Source organism: Capra hircus, chromosome 8 (genome assembly GCF_001704415.2).
Source record: "Capra hircus breed San Clemente chromosome 8, ASM170441v1, whole genome shotgun sequence".
In the NCBI taxonomy this organism is placed as follows: Eukaryota; Metazoa; Chordata; class Mammalia; order Artiodactyla; family Bovidae; genus Capra; species Capra hircus.
The window spans coordinates 65,201,611-65,221,911 of record NC_030815.1 but is presented as its reverse complement, the minus strand read 5'-3'; the positions used below and the strand labels follow the sequence as shown (position 1 = coordinate 65,221,911).

The 20,301-nt window shown below is 45.4% G+C and overlaps 1 protein-coding gene across 1 annotated transcript in view; it reads right to left on the bottom strand.

The window, feature by feature from the left end:
• LOC102189209 (testis-expressed sequence 10 protein) overlaps positions 1-19,943 on the bottom strand; it is a 56,430-nt gene extending 36,487 nt beyond the window's left edge. The window contains exons 1-5 of the mRNA XM_018052248.1: positions 19,778-19,943; positions 8,428-8,563; positions 6,857-7,032; positions 5,142-5,319; positions 810-916 (exon numbers count right to left, since the gene is read on the bottom strand). Of these exons, the coding sequence (XP_017907737.1) occupies positions 810-916; positions 5,142-5,197 (163 nt within the window). The 5' untranslated portion in view covers positions 5,198-5,319; positions 6,857-7,032; positions 8,428-8,563; positions 19,778-19,943. The remainder of the gene's footprint in view (positions 1-809; positions 917-5,141; positions 5,320-6,856; positions 7,033-8,427; positions 8,564-19,777) is intronic.

The following is a 20,301-nucleotide window of genomic DNA, read 5'->3' as shown; positions in this document are numbered from 1 at the left end:
TACTGTGTACTTTCTTCTACCTATCCTATTTGTAAGATTTCTGATTCTCTTACCACCTCTATTATACCTAGTCTGACCTACGCAAACAACTTGCCAAAGTCCCTCCGGAAAGACAGCTCTTAGAATGATCAGAATACCAGCACAATGTGGTCTGACCCTAGCTACCTGCTTTGATGTTTTCAGATCACTGCACTTCCACGAACATGCCCTAAGGAGTCATCATCTGGTTTGGAAGCCATATCACACTCCTGATTGATTCCTAATGAGTTTCCTAAAACCACTAAACCCTTTGACAGGTACTACTAATTAAAACATAAAGCCCTCACATCCATCTCAAACGCATACATCCAAAGCTATCAAACAAACATGTACAAGTCTACTTGTTTCTTTCATATAATATTTATCTTGCTACATTCAGCTCCTTATCAGAACCTTTCAAGCTAATTTCGGATTCTGACTTAACATATTTAATAAGTCTCTTAATTTTAAGTCTTCAGAAAATTTCAAACACTGTCATCTTTATCATCCAATTACAAAACAAAACTACTGAAGACAGTACAATCATCTAAAACAACAGTAAAAATACTTACCAATCCAACACATCAAGACTCATTTTACTTTCTTTGAAATCAATGGAAAGCAAAATATGGCTAATTAAAATCTGATGTTTTTCCTAACACACTGAACATTTTAAACATTATGCAGTGAGGTTCAAAACTTAGACCCAAACAGGTAAGACAGTAAATCTTAGGAGAATTTTCATACTAGGTTCTTTTCCTCTCCTTAACTTGGCAGATCAGTGTAGTTACCTGTAAGTGTAGAAAATAAGAAGCTGAAATAGTCCGCATTACTGGTGTTTAACTGAACACTTCCATTCTGTTCTTTCACTGAAGACTTCCATCCAGAAAATGATGATCTATAATAAATGGAGACCTAGTCAGAGAAGGCCATGGCACCCCACTCCAGTACTCTTGCCTGGAAAATCCCATGGACAGAGGAGCCTGGTAGGCTGCAGTCCATGGGGTCGCTAAGAGTCAGATATGACTGAGTGACTTCACTTTCTCTTTTCACCTTCATGCACTGGAGAAGGAAATGGCAACCCACTCCAGTGTTCTTGCCTGGAGAATCTCAGGGACGGGGGAGCCTGGTGGGCTGCCGTCTATGGGATCACACAGAGTCAACACAACTGAAGCAACTTAGCAGCAGCAGCAGCACTGCTAGAAGTGACCAACTTGAAGACTCAGGAATAAAGACAGAATATATGCCTATTTTTCTTTATTGAAAACAAGTCTAATTTAAGAGCTCAGACAAAAATCAATAGTCTGTATCATCTTTACATAAAGCATTAAAGTACCATAATAAGGAAAACACTTTTAACATATATTTATGTAACGTTTCCTTGAAAAGCATAACTGGTCCACATATATGGTACAACTTAAAAAATTTTCCACACCACTCAAAACTCAGATTCAAGGAGCCAAGATGAAGTTCTGCTTTTCAGTAGTAGGTTCAGCTGCTATGTATTTACTACCTCATCTTTATTTTAAAAAGTCTTACCTTGCTTATATAAATGAGCTAAGTTTAAACAAGCTCCTGCTTCCTACCTAAGAAAAAGCATCTTAACTAGGTAAAGAATACTTCAATTTAAAGCCACTCTGTGATAACTATGCATTCCTATACTTTGCAAAGCTTTATAACTAGTCTACTTCACAGTACTGCAGCTAAAGTATTGATAGGGGACTTAAGGGAATAGCTAAACATAAAGCAGCTTCTCATTAAATGAAGATTATCTGGTTCCTGCTATGAGATTAGTTTCCAGTGATATCTTTAAAAACTCTCTTCAAGGTAAGACTAAGAAGGAATACAGGCAAATGTCAACCATGGATACAGAAAAAAAAAAAAAAGAAGAAGAAGAAGAAAAAGCTGAGAATAATCAGATCCAAAAAGCTAAGACTACAATTTTTTATCACAGAAACGTGACTAAATGTCAAGACAAAATTAGTTTCTAATTCAACGAGAAACACTTAAATTTTTTACCACTGAAATAACTGTATTTATTAACATTCTTAAAAGTTGGGGAGTTAAAAATAATGGAAACATTCTTCTGAATCATTCCCACTTAAAGGACTTCTCTTTGCTTAAAGGGCTATGGAGGGAATGTCACAAACTAAGAGGTTATAAGTCGTCAGAGATGCTCAATGGAAATGAGTACAAAATGGTGATTAGAAAACAAACCAACATCCTCTTGAACCCAGTGAAAACTGCGCCACCCAGTGGCTAAAAGGGGTAGCAAATCCATTTAAAAATCTAGTTTGGACCAAAGACAAGCAACGTATCACACTGTCCTTAAAACTACCATGACCATATATACTGGACACACCAGAACACTTCTGAGAATAGAAGGGACGCTATTATCAATCATGCTTGGACAACAGCAGCAAACCAGACCTGCTCCTGGCAGCCTAGCTCACATGTTCACCCTGCTTCGAAACCGGGCTGAATTTCTCAGTAGCCGCTCCCTTCTCTGATATTTTAATCTAACAGTGTAGATTACGTTTCCACATCCATGTCTTATGTTCCCCAAACCAGCTGTAAATAAACTAGGGGCAGAGAGGATAAGGAAGAGTAAAGGTCAGCAGAACAACACAGGTAGATGGAGGGGGAGAAAAACTCAAACTCAAAAAAGCTCTAAGTGGATGGTGAAAAAGGTAGGAACAGCAATTCTAAGTACAGTTTTTAAAAGATAAACTAAACACCAGCAGTTTTAGGTTGATGGGTTTTTCACACATTGAACAAACTGAGATGATCTGCTCTTAGATGAACTCCCTCTGCTAGAGACAACAGTGTGGGAACTGCAACACCCAAAGTGAACTAGATCGTACAGCCAATTAATATAACAGATGAAAACCAGAAATCATTAAAGGAACATTTCAGGAAAATCAACCTGGCAACAGTGCATGAAATATATGGAGCTGAGAAGCAAGACTGCTTACTGTAACGGTACAGGCGGGAGATAATGAAAAAGCTGCCCAGTTTACAGTCATGATCAGGGACAGAAGGGGATATTTTGCAGAAAAAACTTAAGATATGAAATAACCCAGGTGACTTCTAAGGAACCAAACATTATTCTTTAATCCTAAATCTAGAAAAAGTGATGCAATAATAATACCACTGGCCTGGGAAAGTTGAAAAGCCCCCATTTTGTTTTAATTTTTAAAGATATTAGTTTGAATAGGGACAATACATCTACAGAAAGAGAAGTCTGCTAAGACTCTGTGCAAATGCTAAAAGGCAAAATTTAACTTAGTAGACTTTTAACTACATGACAGTTTGCTTTTGATGATTATAAACTTCTATTACCATTACTTGTAAATTAATATTTTCTCAGTACTCGCCACAAATAAAAAGGTAAAAAAAGACTTGTGAAAAAATCCTTGACAAAAGTTATTGAGCATAAGTCAAAAATAGCTGATGCCAATAAAGATACTAAATACAAGTTCTAAAGAGAATTAATTTTAAGAGGTGTTCACAAGCTGCTTTTAAACGAATGTTAAAACAGATCCTCCACTAGTTCTATCATGGGAAAAGAGCGCCCTCTACTGGAAGTTAACAGACATGAAACCACTTAAGTTAAATTGCATTTCTTAAAGACCTGGCATTAAGTAGGGAAGCAGACAAAGAGGGGTTTCACATATAGACAACACATTGCAAACAGCTCTCTTTTGCTAAAAGGAAAAAGTTATTATCAGTTATGAAGCACACTTTGGGTGACAACATTCAAACATACATCCTATCCTGGTATGAAGAGACTGGCAAACAAAGCTAAAGAAAATCTACTAATAAAGTGAGCTACTCCTGTTTAATTGGGACAGAGGATCTGCTCAAGAAGCCACAAAGCAGCTAGTTTTGTGATTTTTTTCAGCTACAGCCTAGATTTAATTCCCACCTAAAACTATCAGACCCTGGCCTTGAGCCACAATCAGTAACAAATGGCTGAATACGAAAGTACTATGCCTGATACAAACATTAAATTTTAAAGGATACTTTGAACTCGCAACATGAAACACTATTAGTTTTAAGACCTTTGAGGATAAAAGGGTACAGTCACACTCTGGAAAGTAGTTACTCTAAAAATTTAACAGAAAATTAACATATGATCCAGCAATTCTACTTCTGGCTATACAGCCAAAAGAATTAAAAGGATTCAAACAGGTATCTGCACACCAGTGTTTATAGCTGCATTATTCATAATAGCCAAAAGGCAGCACAACCAAGTATCCATTAACAGATGAATGTATCAAAATCATGAAGACAAAACAGTGGTAAACAAGGGCTGGGAGAAGGGGAAATAATCAGTACAGAGTTTCAGTCTGGAATGATGACAAGCACTGGAGGTGAACAGTGGTAGCAGTTGCACAACAGTGTCAATGTACTTAATGCCCCAAAACAGTTCTAACTGTACACCTACAACTGGTTAAAACGGTAAGCTTTATGGGATGTATATTTTGCCACACACACACCCACCCACCCAAAGATATTTTAATGATTCCTTGTCGGAGTCCCCAAGCTTCTTTCACCACCTACATTAAACTGAGCTCCCTTCCAACAAGGAAGACCTGTATTACAATTTCATAACACCAGAAGTTTTAAAGCACAGCACTCTCATCTGCCACTGAATCCTTACTATGGCTTACTCCTTATAATTTTAACCCTTGTTTCAATCCACCTACACAAAACACTGTATGTTTCTACCTGATGGCTCAGCAGTAAAGAATCCACCTGCAGTGCAGGAGAACAAGGGTTCAATCCCTGGGTCAGGAAGATCCCCTGGAAAAAGAAATGGCAACCCACTCTGGTATTCTTGCCTGGAAAATCCCATGGGCAGAGGCGCCTGGTGGGCTACAGCCCATGAACTTAGTGACTGAAACCATGACGATGCAAACCACTGAACAAACCACCAGGAGCAGTCTTCCTCTAGTGAACTTCCTCCATCTAGTAATAACCAACAATTTTAACTGCTGTTTTAAGAGCAAATGAAGGGAGGGGCAGTATTTTTAAGTCAGTTCATAAACTGCCAGGGACAGGGGAAGGGTGAGGGAGAAGATTATACACTTGAAATACAGCTCACTTCAGCAGGCTACCTCATGTGCAGTATCCCGATAAGCATGGCAGCCAAATTTGCACTGAGTCTTCCCATAATACAGCAGCGACTTAACCGAGAAAGCACGTCAGCAGGCAGACTGGGTAGAAAATACACAAGCTGGACCAAAAGCTGCTGAGACTCTGCTGGGAGAACCACCACAGCGCCTTCTTGTGGATCTAGTGAGGTAGGACGACAAGTTAAATTTTAAAAGATATGCAAACAAGAATTAATAAAGCAGACTGATCATTTTCACTGTGCTATGTTGAATTCTAACGTATCAATTACATGGAAAAAAGTTTTATCAAAAAGCATATACGTATGGCTTAAGGTACTGCCTAGAATAAAAGACTAAATACTATCATTATTTAAAGATAACATTTAACACTCAATTTCATAACATTCAAACGTGTTATTTGAAATAAAAACTGATGGAGTTAAAGGAATCAGAAACAAAGCAAAACAGTATAAAAAAACAAGCACTTTTGCCAAACAGGGACAATTATAATATCAACCCAATTTAACACCAAAGACTTATTTGAGTATACACACATGCCCCTTCAGTTCAGTTCAGTTCAGTCACTCAGTCGTGTCCAACTCTGTCCATCACCAACTCCCGGAGTTCACTCAGACTCGCATCCATTGAGTCAGTGATGCCATCCAGCCATCTCATCCTCTGTTGTCCCCTTCTTCTCCTGCCCTCACTGCCTCCCAGCATCAAAGTCTTTTCCAATAAGTCAACTCTTCGCATGAGGTGGCCAAAGTACACACGCCCCTACATATAAGCAATACTAAAAAATACAGATTTTATAATACCACACACTAAAAGAAGACACAAACCAATGTTCGTCACCTAATAAATGGATAAATATAAAGTAGTATATCTTCAACAATGGAATGTTACTCAGCATTTAAAAGAAATACAGTACTCATATATGCTACAACATGAATGAATCCTAAAAACAATATGCTAAGTCAAAGAAGCCAGACTGAAAAGACCCACATTATACAATTTCATCTTTAAGAAATGACCGAAATAGGCAAATACAAAGAGACAGAAATGGTGAGCAGTGGTTGCCAGGAGCTGAGGAAGGAAGAAATAAGGAAACAGGGATGGACTAAAATGGTAGAGTTTCTTTCTGAGGTGATAAAAATATTCTGGAATAAGAGAATAGTGACTATTGCACAATCTTGGGATTATGGTAAAAATCAATGAATTGCACAGTGTAAAATGGCCAATTTTATGATATATGAATTGTGTCCCAATAATAAATACTAATTATACATATGTATATATGTCAGTATGTTTTTATTGATATTTTTGCTTAAAGAATGAAAAGGTTTCAGGGGTGAATAAAAAATTAATATATGAAAGCCACACAAGATATTGATAATGATTAAGTAAGTAAAATGTGCCATCAAAGTTTCAAAAGAATTTTGTAAAAACACCTGATCAGTTTTGAATTTGTGAGTTTCATGGCTTAAAAGACAATTTAAGATTTGAAGAAACATCTACAGCCTTTAATTTTCTAAAACTACTGTATTAAGTAATACTATTGAAAATGAATTTACTGGTTGATATTTTGTTCATTTTACCATGGTATAATTAATGTATAATTTGAAGGAAAAGTAAAACCTAACGATCTCCCCTTTGAAACATCGTTCCTAAGTTGGGGCAGACAGATTACTACTTACACAGGTACACAAAACTCTTACCATAGATTCGGAGAGCAGTAACTTGTAAACTTCTGAGCAGCTCTTTATTTGCTCGGGCTGCAGCAGTATGGATAATGTCAATAAGCTGTGTTGAAAGTTCAGGGTTTCGGGAGCCGAGATGAGCAAGCTGCAGTGGTAAACCAGCCAACCAACGTGATAACACTTTACTACGGTATCTAAGGCCATCAAAGAGAAGGGAAATACACCACGTTTATTTAAACATTTGAGAGCCTATAAGATGGCTGGCATCATTTATTCAGCTATAGCATTCTCTAAGGTTACCCCACTGTATTTTTAAAGTTTATGTAATTTGGGGCACTATGTAAACTGTAATTTTATCTTAAAAGACACAGACTCTACTTAACTTCTTGTGAACTATTTACACTAATCTGTAATAATTATTTTACTATACTAAGTCATTGATGCACTCAGTATAGGGTGCCCCACATTAAGTGGCTTCAAACTTGTGTTATTTCAGTTCTTTCATATACTTGCTAACTCTCTAATGCCTCATCTCGGACACAGCAATCACTTTTGCTGTCCCCCAAGAGCTTAGTGATTTACACATGACCTTCGGAGTCTAACAGACCTGAACTTAAGTCTCAGTCTGGCTGCCCTTTAGCAGCATGACACTCACCAACTTATTTAACCTAAGCTTCCTTCTATAAGGCAGAAACCAACAGTACCTACATCAAAGTATGAGAATTACTGAAAAATTAAGAAAAGCCCTGACTCACAGTAAAGACTCGAATATGTTCTAATAACTACCTATGTATGCTGAAGTCCAAATCTCTTATCTTTCACCCAAACATCTCTTCCAGACTATCCCAAATAAATCTCAAACTCACCGTATCTAAAAACGGATTCCTTAGTTCTACTCTTTGTGTTGTCTATGTCACCAGACAGCACCAAACTAAGCCAGAACTTTCTCACTTTAAAATACTCCCATTTTAAAAAATTTATTGAAACATTTTTGACACACAGTATTATCTTAGTTTCAGGAATATATCACATAATAATCTGACAACTGTACATACTGCAAATGGTCACCACAAGTCTAGCAACCACCTGTCCTAACAAAAGGTACTGTAGTGTTACTGGTCATATTCTTTATGCTGTGTATTACACCCCCATGGCTTATTTACTTTGTAAGTAAGTTTGTACCTTTTAATCTCCTTCACCTACTGTACACCTCTCCTCTTCCACTGCCCTCATTCTTATACCATATGCCCCAATATGTCACTAAGGGCCAGAGGTTAAACCTCCATAAAATTTACGGGAAGCAAAAGAAAACTCTGAGGCTGCTACAGGTGGTTCCAACTGTCCTTTAGCTGTTAAGCAGACAAGTGGAAATATATGCTCAAAGAGACTTTTACCTTCTCAGTTATGTGCATATAGGTTACTGGAACTATTATGTATGTCTCTTTATAAAAAAAAATTTTTTTAATGAAACCAAAAGGATAAAGAGAGAGAATTTCTCCAAAGATTTAATCACTCTATCATCTTATTTATACAGATTACAAAGTAACCTGGTAAGAAAAAGAAAAGCAAAATAACATAGGGAACTGTACCGGATTCTGTAAGATCTCAGTTCTTCTTTTTGATAGATTTTACTGAAAAACTTCAGTAACAAAGTCGGAACTGGAATGAGAAGGCCTCTCTGCTGATACAATGTATTAACTGCCTTTATGAGAGACTCTGTAGCCTCTAAAAACAAGAGAAAACAACTGCATGTGAGTCAAAATGTTTCTTTACCAGCACCATAATTCTTCTAAAAAGCACAGAAGCACCTTGTTCCTATGACAAAGCAGATTTTAGCCACAAACTGATGACTACCATCAAAATCCTACATCAGTGGCCTAATACAAAAGTCAAACCAACCAGAGATTACAGTACAAATTTTCCTAAGAGACAAGAAACCTAGGAAAGGACAGTGAAAAACAGAATACTAGGAAGGTGGATAAGCCAGGAACCAACCAGGAAAGCTCTGTTTTGAATGAAAAGAATTAGTAAGTCACACTAAAAACTGACTTAATGCAACATAATTTCAAATTACAAGACAGGTAAAGAGATAAGGATCAATTGCTAGTCAAATTAGATCAGAAAAGAGTACTTCTTCATCCTTAGGCTCAGTGTCATTTCGTCTTAATAAAACTTACCTCCTTCCACTCCAACCATGTAATCTAGTAGAAAACCTACCCATCAGCTTCAGAGTGGACCTACTCACTGAAAAAGAGGTGTTCTCACCAGTCAGGGTTCAAGGAGATAGTCTTTCATGATTATGCTAGCTACCTTTTATGGCTTGAACGTAAATGACTATGTGAAATGTTTAACAGTTATAACTCAAAGTTAGACTCTAAATATTAATAGCATGCATAAGAGCTCCTCTCTTAAATAAGGACAAAGCATTAACACCTACCTCTGTTTGGCTGTATCTGCATTAACCTCCAGGAGACTCCAAGCAACCTGTTCAGCTGCTTACTATTTAGCCTAGAGCCATCTTCAAGGGTTTCCATTACAAATTTCCTTATCCTTTCTATCCAACTGGAATCCTTCTGCAAAGTTGAGGCATTTGCCAGGGAGACCATGATATCACAGTGTTAAATTCAGTAAAAGATGATCTACATTATTCGAGAGAATCGTGTGCCAGGGTCCAGCCCCAGTGGATTCAGGGAAATTTGAAGCGTGGACGGCATAGGCGAGGAAACCTTATTTGTTTGTTAATATAAGAATGTAAGATTAGTTTAGGAAGAAATAGTGTAGTAGGAAAATTAAGTGGAGAAAGAAGGCTGAATAACTTGGTTTACATGGGAAGCCAATAAAGTTTCAGACAAGGAGCTTGCACCATCTACATTAGGCCACCGGCGTCCTTTTGAATATCGGGGGGTGCCCAGCCTTGGGCTCCCCCTCATGTGGATCTTAAAAGCCGGGACAAGTAAGTAGACATGGTGAGCCTCCATGCCCCAGATGGGAATTCAGCCAGAAATTAGAAAGGAGACACGGGGGAAACCAGTCCAGCGACTGGCCCCGTCCTCTATTGTTCAGAAGGCCTTTTATGCTTTTTGATTATACATAGAGATCAATGGGTAACACAAAGTTATGCAGCATTAGCAGTCCAGACTCTTATCAAAACCAGGCTTTTCTCTCTGTAAACCTAATTGTATACACAAGTCTTAGGTGATTTACATCATCTTCTGGCCAAAAAGGGCCAATTAACATTTTACAGCCTTTTTTCTGATAAGGGTTTGTCAACCAGAAGACTTATTTGTGTTGATCCTCCCAAAGTCTGGTGCCACTCTCAGAAAGCACTAAATAAAGTTACATTCTTACATAGCAAAGATACAGCAACTTATAACAAGTAAAAGGAGTACAGTGATTTATAACAAAAGAAAAGTAATTAACTCAAAAGTCTAATGTTGCTAACATCAAAACTACTATATATCTTTTTCCATATCCCATTTACATTGATTAACATCCTCCCAGGTGCCTAAAAGATAAAGAATATGGAGGCCTGGCAGCAGTCATTGAGTCAACAGTGAAAACCCTCTACCAATATGATTTTTAACTCTTTAAAAAAGGCTCTGTATCTTTAAGATGCTTTAAGCTTTGTGCCTCTCATGGTTGGGGGGCTGTAAGCAATTCAAAAGCTGTAAGAGGTCCAGGGGAACCTGTTAGGCAAGCTAGAGAATTATCAGAGGGGGTTTAACTGAAACATCCCTTTCAAATGCAGAAGACTAAAGCCTTGATTTGACTTTTTTCCAGAGAATATCAGGAGAGCAGAGTACAAAAGCTGGTAGATTTTGGGGTTTTGGGGGTACATGCCTGCGAAATATGAGGGGTGTAAGGTCGGACCCCGGGGGCCATAATGGGCCGCCCCTCATCTCCCTCCCCCTGGCGAGAAGTCCCTAATGGAGGATCCTCTCAGATCCCAGGGACCAATGACAGCACACTTCGCTGGTTGCCATGATGAGCCACCCCCTCCTCTCCCCCACCGGCAGGGGAAGTCCCTAAGGAAGGGAGCCTCCTGGATGCCAGGGACCAATGACAGCACACTCCGCCAGCTAAAGCCGCCCCGCCCTAGCTGCATGAACTGCAGCTGCCTCAGCTGCATAAGCTGCCCCACCCCAGCCACATAGAGAAACCTATCAGCTCGAGACACCGCGAACCGGCAACCTATCCAAACCCCCATCCGCTAGCCCAGCCATTCCTCGCAACGTGCATATATAAACAAACTTCCAACGCAATCCGGGCGCGCAGATTTCCTTGACCTGCCCCATTCAGGTCCGGGAACCCCGCCTGGGAGCGCTTCGCCATTAAAGCCTGTTAGACATTTTTTGGTGTACCTGGTCGTCTTTTACCTAACATCTGGCGCCCAATGTGGAGCCCAAGGCGAGGGCCCATCCCGCTAAGAGCAGGATTTGTGGCCCCCTCGGGTCTGGCCCGTGGCGGACCAGGTCACCCCGTCACTCCTCCAGGACCATTCAACCGTCTGGCAGGATACGGGGTAAGTTCCAGGGGTAAGTTCCATCAGTTGGGCTCTGGGGGTTTTTGCTCCCATGGCGATTATGCCTAGGGTCTCCAGGTTCCGGTAAATCGCATCCGCGTCCAGACCCCTCCTCCGCAAGCCAGGCTTGTTTCCTCACCGCTTGTCAATTTGGAGACGTCCATCTTGACTGAGCGGCCTTCTTCTCGCTGGGTTGACGGCCCGTTTGGGGACGCCTGACCGGACTACTCCCAGCCCTGTTAACAATTGGTCCAGGACCTTTGTTTCATACTCGCCATGGGGGCGGCTGCCTCCAAGCCTGACCGGCCCTGGTCTACACCACTAGAATGTTTACTTGCCAACCTCAGAACTCTACATATCTCTGGAGAAATTCGTTCCAAGCGCTTAACTCACCTTTGTTCTGAGGCATGGCCCCAATATTCTTTAGATAACGGCTCACAATGGCCACCAACCAGGACTTTCGATTTTGACATCCTCCGTGACTTAGGTAATTACTGCCGGAGGACGGGAAAATGGTCTGAAGTACCCTACGTACAGGCTTTCTGGCTGTTGCGCTCCCGTCCCACTCTATGCACCCGCTGTTCCCCTTCTGAAATTCTCTTAACCATGGCTCTTTCTAGCCCTACATCACCAGGGAGGCCGTCAGCAGCCCAGCCAGAGACACCTGAGGCAGAAACTTCTGCCCTTACAGTGCCTCCAGAAGACCTAGTGGCCCCCCCACCATACACTCCAGCCCCTGCTACTTCACCAACCTCCCCTCTATCGCTCTCACCCACTCCCTCCATGTCCTCCCCTCCCCCATCGTCCTCACAGCCTAGCCCTCCTGTAACAAGGCCATCTCTATACCCACCCCTTCCTTCATGCCTGGCCTCACCAACCTCCCCTCTATCGCTCTCACCCACTCCCTCCATGTCCAACTGTCCTGTGGCCATGCCTCCCACCGCTCCCTTGGCTGTGTCCTTGTCTCCGTCCTTGGTTCCGTCTCTCCATCCACCCTTTCCCCCCTCATCGCCTCCTCCCCCACCACTTTCACAGCCCAACTCTCCTGTGATTATGCCTCCCGCCGCTCCCTTGGCTCCGTCCTTGGCTCCATCTCTCCATCCACCCCTTCCCCCCTTATCGTCTCCCCCTTCACTGTTCTCACAGCCCAACTCTTCTGTGACTACGCCCCTTGCTGCTCCCATGGCTCCACCTCAATGTCCACCCCTTCCTCCATGCCCCCCCTTTCTGACTCACCAGTCAGCTCACACACAAGATCCCAAACCACTCCCAATCTGCCACCAGCTTCCCTGTTTCCTCTCCGCCAGGTGGCCGGCCTGGAGGGTCTCACCCATGTCCACGTACCCTTTTCACTCCAGGACCTTGCCCATATCGAACAGCGCCGAGGCTCCTACTCAGCCAACCCTTCCAATTACATCAAAAACTTCACCCAGCTGTCTCGATCTTATGCCCTCACTTGGCAAGACATATTTGTCATCCTGGGGTCCACTACTACCCCAGAAGAAAGAAAGGCCATTTGGCCTGCAGCAAGGGAGACAGCAGACCGGAGGCATCTAGTCAACCCAGCTGACCCTGCTCGGCCACCTGGAGTGGCTGCTATTCCAGACATAGACCCAGACTGGGACTATCAAGAGGGACAAAGAGGGAAGGCCAATATTCAATACATGATAGAATGCCTATTAGAGGGAATGGAGACCACCTCCCTTAAGGTAGTAAACCTACTTAAACTAGATGAAGTGACCCAGGGCCCCGATGAAAACCCAGCAGCCTTTCTTAACAGGCTGACAGAGGCTCTCACCACCTATACCCGGATTGCCCCAGATTCTCCAGCAGGGGTTACTACCCTAGCCAACCGTTTTATATCCCAATCAGCTTCAGACATCAGAAAAAAACTTTCCAAGGCTGAGGATGGGCCTCAGACCCCGCTCCAAGACTTGGTAAAAATGGCCTTTAAGGTTTACAATGCCCGAGAAGAAACTGCTGAAGCTAGCTGCAAGGCAAGGCTTAAAAAAAAGCCGAACTCCAGGCCGACCTCCTTGAAAAACACACCCAGGCACTTGTAGCAGCCCTGCGGCCGGCCACAGGACAAAAGGTGGGTCCCCAGAAGCCACCACCGGGAGCCTGCTTCAAATGTGGTCATGAGGGCCACTGGGCCAGCCAATGCCCAAACCCCCGGCCCTCAACAAAGCCATGCCCTCGTTGCAAACAATGGGGACACTGGGCGAGTGACTGTCCCCAGGCGACTCAGACCCCGACCTTACCGGGCCGGGGTCTGGGCCCCCAAAAGGACATTTCCTCTCCACACCCCGCCTTGGAACTTCTCTCCTTTGATCAAGATTGACGGTGCCGAGACTCAGGGACCCCCATAACCCAAGCCGAGCCCAGGGTAATGCTTCAAGTGGCAGGTAAGTCTATCAATTTTTTGATAGTTACAGGGGCGACTTATTCGGTTCTTCCCTCGTTTGGGGGCACCTTACATCCTTCCCAGGTCTCAGTGGTGGGTACAGATGGCACATCTTCATGACCCTTGCAGACTGGGCCACAGCCCTGTCAACTTGACCACTTCTTGTTCACTCACTCTTTTCTGATAATCCCTTCATGTCCCACTCCCTTGCTAAGGAGAGACATTTTAGCTAAACTTAAGGCCACCATTCACTTACCTCTTCTACTTTCCCAATCTCTCACCTTGCCCCTACTCCTCCTCTGCTCCCGTGAAGCCCCAATTGTCGACCCTACCATTTGGGACACTGAAATCCCTCTGGTAGCAACCCATCACACCCCCATCCTGATCAAACTACGTAATCCTTCCCACTTCCCAAGCCGCCCTCAATTCCCCATCTCTCAGACTCACCTACACGGTCTTAAGCCAATCATAGACCACCTCTTAGGCCAGGGCCTCTTGGTCCCCACGGCCTCCCCCTGCAATACCCCCATTCTCCTGGTATGGGAAGCTTCTGGCGGCTACCGACTGGTCCAGGACCTTCAACTGATAAACGAGGCCATAATCCCTGCTCATCCAATTGTCCCCAATCCTTATACCTTACTTTCTGACATCCCTAGCAATATGACTTACTTTTCTGTCATAGACCTCAAAGATGCCTTTTTCACTATTCCCTTACACCCAGACTGCCAGTTCCTCTTTGCTTTCACATGGACCGACCCAGAAACCCGACAATCCTCCCAGCTAACATGGACAGTCCTTCCCCAAGGGTTTAGACAGCCCCCATTTTTTTGGCCAGGCTCTGGCCCGGGATCTGGCTACATGTCCTCTGGCCCCTAGTATCCTCTTACAGTATGTGGATGACCTTCTGCTCTGCAGCCCCTCACAAGCTCTCTCTCAGACACATACCACTATTCTTCTTAACTTCCTTAGCTCTAAAGGATACCGACGGTCTCAACAAAAGGCCCAACTCACCCAGACTTCTGTAACATACCTAGGTCTAAAGATTATTACCCCAACAACTAAAGCTCTAACTACTGACAAACTCAGTCTTCTCCGAGACCTCTGCCCCCCTTCCACTGGGGAACAAATCTTATCCTTTTTGGGGTTAACAGGATTCTTCCAGCACTGGGTCCCCAACTATGCTTCACTGGCTAAACCTCTCTACACAGCTGCAAAAGACACCCCTACTGGACCACTGTCTTCAGAAACAGAGGTCAAAAAGGCTTTCTACAACCTCCACTCAGCTTTGCTGTCCTCTTCCCCACTCTTCCTGCCCAATCCCAACCTCCCCTATCACCTGTATACTGATGAAAAAGGGGGCATAACCTTTGGAGCCCTCGTGCAGCCTGCGGGCCCTGAAATGCTGCCAGTGGCATTTATCTCCAAACAACTAGACCCCACCGCCCGGGGATGGTTCCCCTGCCTACGTGCCCTGGCAGCAGCAGCTTCTCTATACGCAGATGCAAAAAAGCTAATTCTAGACCAACCCCTAACTATATTCTCACCACACCGTCTGGCTGACCTCTCGGCTTCCAGATTCCTGTCAGACCTTAGCGACTCTCGGCTCCAACAATTCCACTTAGTCTTTCTGGATAACCCCCAGGTTACTTGGGGTCGCAGCTCCCAACTAAACCCCCTATCTTCTCTCCCTTTGCTTCTGACCTGTCCTTCAGGCAAGGACAAAGAGCCTCACTCATGCATAGAGGTCCTAGACACTCTAACCTTTTTGCTACTCCACTGCAAAACCCAGACCTCACACTGTTTGTAGATGGCAGTTCAAAACGAGACCCTACCGGGCGCCGGGCCGCTGCATATGCAATTGTGACCACCAATGACATCCTCGAGGCTCGCCCACTGTCAGAGGGAACCACCTCCCAAAAGGCAGAACTAATAGCACTCACTAGAGCCTTACACCTGGCAACGGGGAAACGGGTTAGCATTTATACTGATTCCAAATATGCCTTTTTAATTGCACATTCACATTCAGCTATCTGGAGGAAGAGAGGATTCCTCACCACCAAGGGATCACCCATCTCTAATGCCCCTCTAATCACCAAGCTCCTGGAGGCCATCTCACAGCCCACTCAGGTAGCCATCCTACACTGCAAAGGACATCAAATGACTCATGACACAGTTTCCTTAGGCAACAATAGGGCTGACCAGGTGGCCGGACAGATAGCCTTACAGCAGGGGCCTCTGCCTATACTATTTCTTAAGACCTCCCCTACACCTAACTACTCAAAGGCCAAAATGGAGGCCTTCCTCTCACAGGAGGGCGCTTCCAAACACCCCTCGGGATGGATCACACTCCACGACAAACTAGTCCTACCCGAAAAACAGGCAATGTCCATTATCACCCAGATCCACGACTCTTTAACCACAGTGGCCTGTGATGGCTTGAGACGAGGCCCCTTATCCCCAAACCCTCCAATATGTGGAAAACCCGGGATATTCTTTCTCTGTAATCAGACCACCTTACTACAATGTTTTCCACCCAACTGGACTCAGCCTTGCACCCCAGTTTTCCTTATGCCTTATCTGACCATTCTGACACCACAGGCGATGGAAGACCAGATCCGACCAACCCACCGCCGACGAAGGGCATTGGCTGCAGCTCCCCTGCTCCTCGGAGGAGGGTTATTCACAGCCTTAGGACTGGGGGCAGGAAGATTGGGATCAGCCACACACTTTTACTACAAGCTCTCCGCAGACCTCAATCGAGACCTGGACAAGGTGGCAGACTCCTTGATGGCATTACAGACCCAGATAACTTCTCTGGCAGGAGTAGCTCTCCAAAATCGAAGGGCCCTAGACCTGCTAACGGCCGAAAAAGGGGGAACCTGTCAGTTTTAGGGGAAGACTGTTGTTTTTTCATTAATGCCTCAGGGGTAGTTCAGAACAAGGTCCAAGAGTTGAGAGAAAACATCAAACTTAGACAGGCCGAGTCAGGCGATTCCAACTTTTTGGGATGGTGGAAGTCATCTTGGGCAAAATGGCTTTTCCCACTTCTCGGACCCCTCACCACCTTGTTCCTCATCCTGTTGATAGGACCTTGTGTTTTTCAGATCATCCTCCAGAGGGTCAGGGACCTGACCCAGACGGCTACTGGACGGATGCTGATGGTGGCCACATACTCCAAACTCCCGTCCAGAGACCCTGAGGCCCCCTAAAGGTCACCGGGATCCGGCCACGACCCTCAGCCCCAACAATGCCCCAGTTCAGCAGGAAGTAGCGAGAAACGATAACGGCACCCCTTATCCTATCAAAAGGGTCAGAATGTAAGGTCGGGCCCCGGGGGCCATGATGGGCCGCCCCTCCTCTCCCTCCCCCTGGCAAGAAAGTCCCTAATGGAGGATCTTCTCAGATCCCAGGGACCAATGACAGCACACTTCACCGGTTGCCATGATGAGCCACCCCCTCCTCTCCCCCACCGGTGGGGGAAGTCCCTAACGGAGGGAGCCTCCCGGATGCCAGGAACCTATGACAGCACACTCCGCCAGCTAAAGCCACCCCGCCCCAGCTGCATAGAGAAACCTATCAGCTCACAACACCGCGAACCGGCAACCTATCCAAACCCCCATCTGCTAGCCCAGCCATCCCTCACAAGTGCATATATAAACAAACATCCAACGCAGTCCGGGTGCCCTGGATTTCCTTGACCCACCCCGTTCAGATCCGGAACCCCGCCTGGGAGCGCTTCACCATTAAAGACTGTTAGACATTTTTTGGTGTACCTGGCCGTCTTTTACCTAACAAGGGGGAACCCCTGAAGCCTAATCACGTCCTTACGTTTTGTCAGGCTTCCTTCCTCATGACCTTGTCATGGGCAGGATTCCTCACGCTGGCTCCCAGCAGTGCAATGATTGATGCTAAAAACAAAGACACACATAACTGTTATGTGTTATATCTACCATGCCTACTTCACTTAAATACTTAACTATTCCTCCCAGATTCCCTGGTAGCTCAAAGAATAAAGAGTCTGCCCGCAGTGCGGGAGACCCGGGTTCAATCCCTGGGTTAGGAAGATCCCCTGGAGAAGAAAATGGCGACCCACTCCAGTATTCTTGCCTGGAAAATCCCTTGGAGAGCGTACGCTAGAGTCCATGGGGTCACAAAGAGACGGATACAACTGAGAAACTAACACAAGCCACTTTAAGCAGTAGCCGGTATAGAATGGATGGTAGGAACACCAACCTCAGGGACTGAGCTCTAACATCACTTGAAGGAGGTGAGCCTCAAAAGTTTTCAAGATGAATTTCATATGCTCCAACCACAGGCTTTCAAATTTCAACAAAAGGGAGAGTCTAGTCATCAGGATTTCGACCTAACCTAATTTCAGCTAGTTTGTCTGCCAGCTCACTTCAATTCAGTTCAGTTCAGTCGCTCACTCGTGTCCGACTCTCTGCAACCCCATGAATCGCAGCATGCCAGGCCTCCCTGTCCATCACCAACTCCCGGAGTTCACTCAGAATCGAATCCATCGAGTCAGCGGTGCCATCCAGCCATCTCATCCTCGGTGGTCCCCTTCTCCTCCTGCCCCCAATCCCTCCCAGCATCAGAGTCTTTTCCAATGAGTCAACTCTTCGCATGAGGTGGCCAAAGTACTGGAGTTTCAGCTTTAGCATTATTCCCTCCAAAGAAATCCCAAGGTTGATCTCCTTCAGAATGGACTGGTTGGATCTCCTTGCAGTCCAAGGGACTCTCAAGAGTCTTCTCCAACACCACAGTTCAAAAGCATCAATTCTTTGACGCTCAGCCTTCTTCACAGTCCAACTCTCACATCCATACATGACCACTGGAAAAACCATACCCTTGACTAGATGGACCTTATTGGCAAAGTAATGTCTCTGCTTTTGAATATGCTACTAGGTTGGTCATAATTTTTCTTCCAAGGAGTAAGCATCTTTTAATTTCATGGCTGCAGTCACAATCTGAAGTGATTCTGGAGCCCCAAAAAATAAAGTCTGACACTGTTTCCACTCTTTCCCCATCTATTTCCCATGAAGTGATGGGACCGGATGCTATGATCTTTGTTTTCTGAATGTTGAGCTTTCAGCCAACTTTTTCACTCTACTCTTTCACTTTCATCAAAAGGCTTTATAGTTCCTCTTCAGTTTCGGCCATAAGGGTGGTGTCATCTGCATATCTGAGGTTACTGGTATTTCTCCCAGCAATCTTGATTCCAGCTTGTATTTCTTCCAGTCCAGCGTTTCTCATGATGTACTCTGCATATAAGTTAAATAAGCAGGGTGACAATAAACAGCCTTGACGTACTCCTTTTCCTATTTGGAACCAGCACCCTCCCCTAATTTCCAACTTCTTTCCACCCGCCAAAAAAAAAAGTCAAGAAGTCACACTGTACTCGGCCTTTGGTAATTTCCTCTCTAACACTTTATGCTCACGAGTTCCTCCAAACTCTACCTAGGGGCCAATCGGAGACACCTGACTTTCCAAAGAACAAATATCCCAGACCAGGACCACTCGAGACATCCGATGGTCCAAACCTGCTCGGTTGGTTACTCCACACCTGGACTGCGAGGGCCGATTAAGAGACGACTGCGCATCCTCAACCCCAAACTTTGGTCCCGTATCCCATAAGCAAAGACCCCGTGGTTTTCAAGAAACTATCTTTCCTTCTCCCACAGGGGACGGCGGTCCGGACCACAGTCCAGGAAGCGGGGCCCAATTAACGCACACCGGCCTAAAAGTCTCCTAGACCCGAAACCGCGCGAACCCGCCCAGTCACTTGAAACGCTTCAAATGACCGCGGGGAGCCCGCCCCCTCGCTGCCCCTCTCCGCACCCAGGCCCTGCTCTGTCGGAGCGCCACGACCCGGCCCCGGGGGAACGCAGACTGACCCCAGCCCGCCCTACCCGCCTGGGCCGCGGACCGAGGGGCAACGGCCCGGGGCAACGGCCCCGCGCGCCGTCCCGCGCCCCGAGAGGGCCCGGCCCGACCGGCGGCGACCGCTCACCTGCGGACCCGGCAGGGACCCGGGCGCGGAGGCAGAGGGGAAGAACGTGCGAGGAAGAGCCCAGTGGGCAACGGCGGGCGCCACCGGCCTCAGCCTCTCGCTCCCGAAGCGTGTTTTCAAATCGCCTCGTCCTCACGCGGCCGCGTCTCCTTCCGCCGCCCGGATATCAGGGCCCCTCCTCCGCCGCGCCGCGCTCACGTGATCACGGCCCGCAGCCGCGCGCAGCCGGGGAGGCGGGAGCGGGAGCGGGAGCGGCAGGCCCCGCCCCCAGGAGGAGGTGCCGGGCCCCTGCCGGAGCGCGGGGAGCTTCCGGGAATCCGAGATCGTAGAGCGCAGGCCAAGGACAAAGCTTGGCCCTCCCTGAACTTCCCTGGTGTGGATTTACTGATGGGTGTCGCCCAGATTGCTGCCAGTTGAGGGTTGGCGTCTTCTCACCCTGCTAGAGCACTGTTCTTCAGACCTGAAGCCACATTCAAATAAGAGTATAAGTTGAACTGAATTGAGAAAGAGGAAAAGTTTGGGAC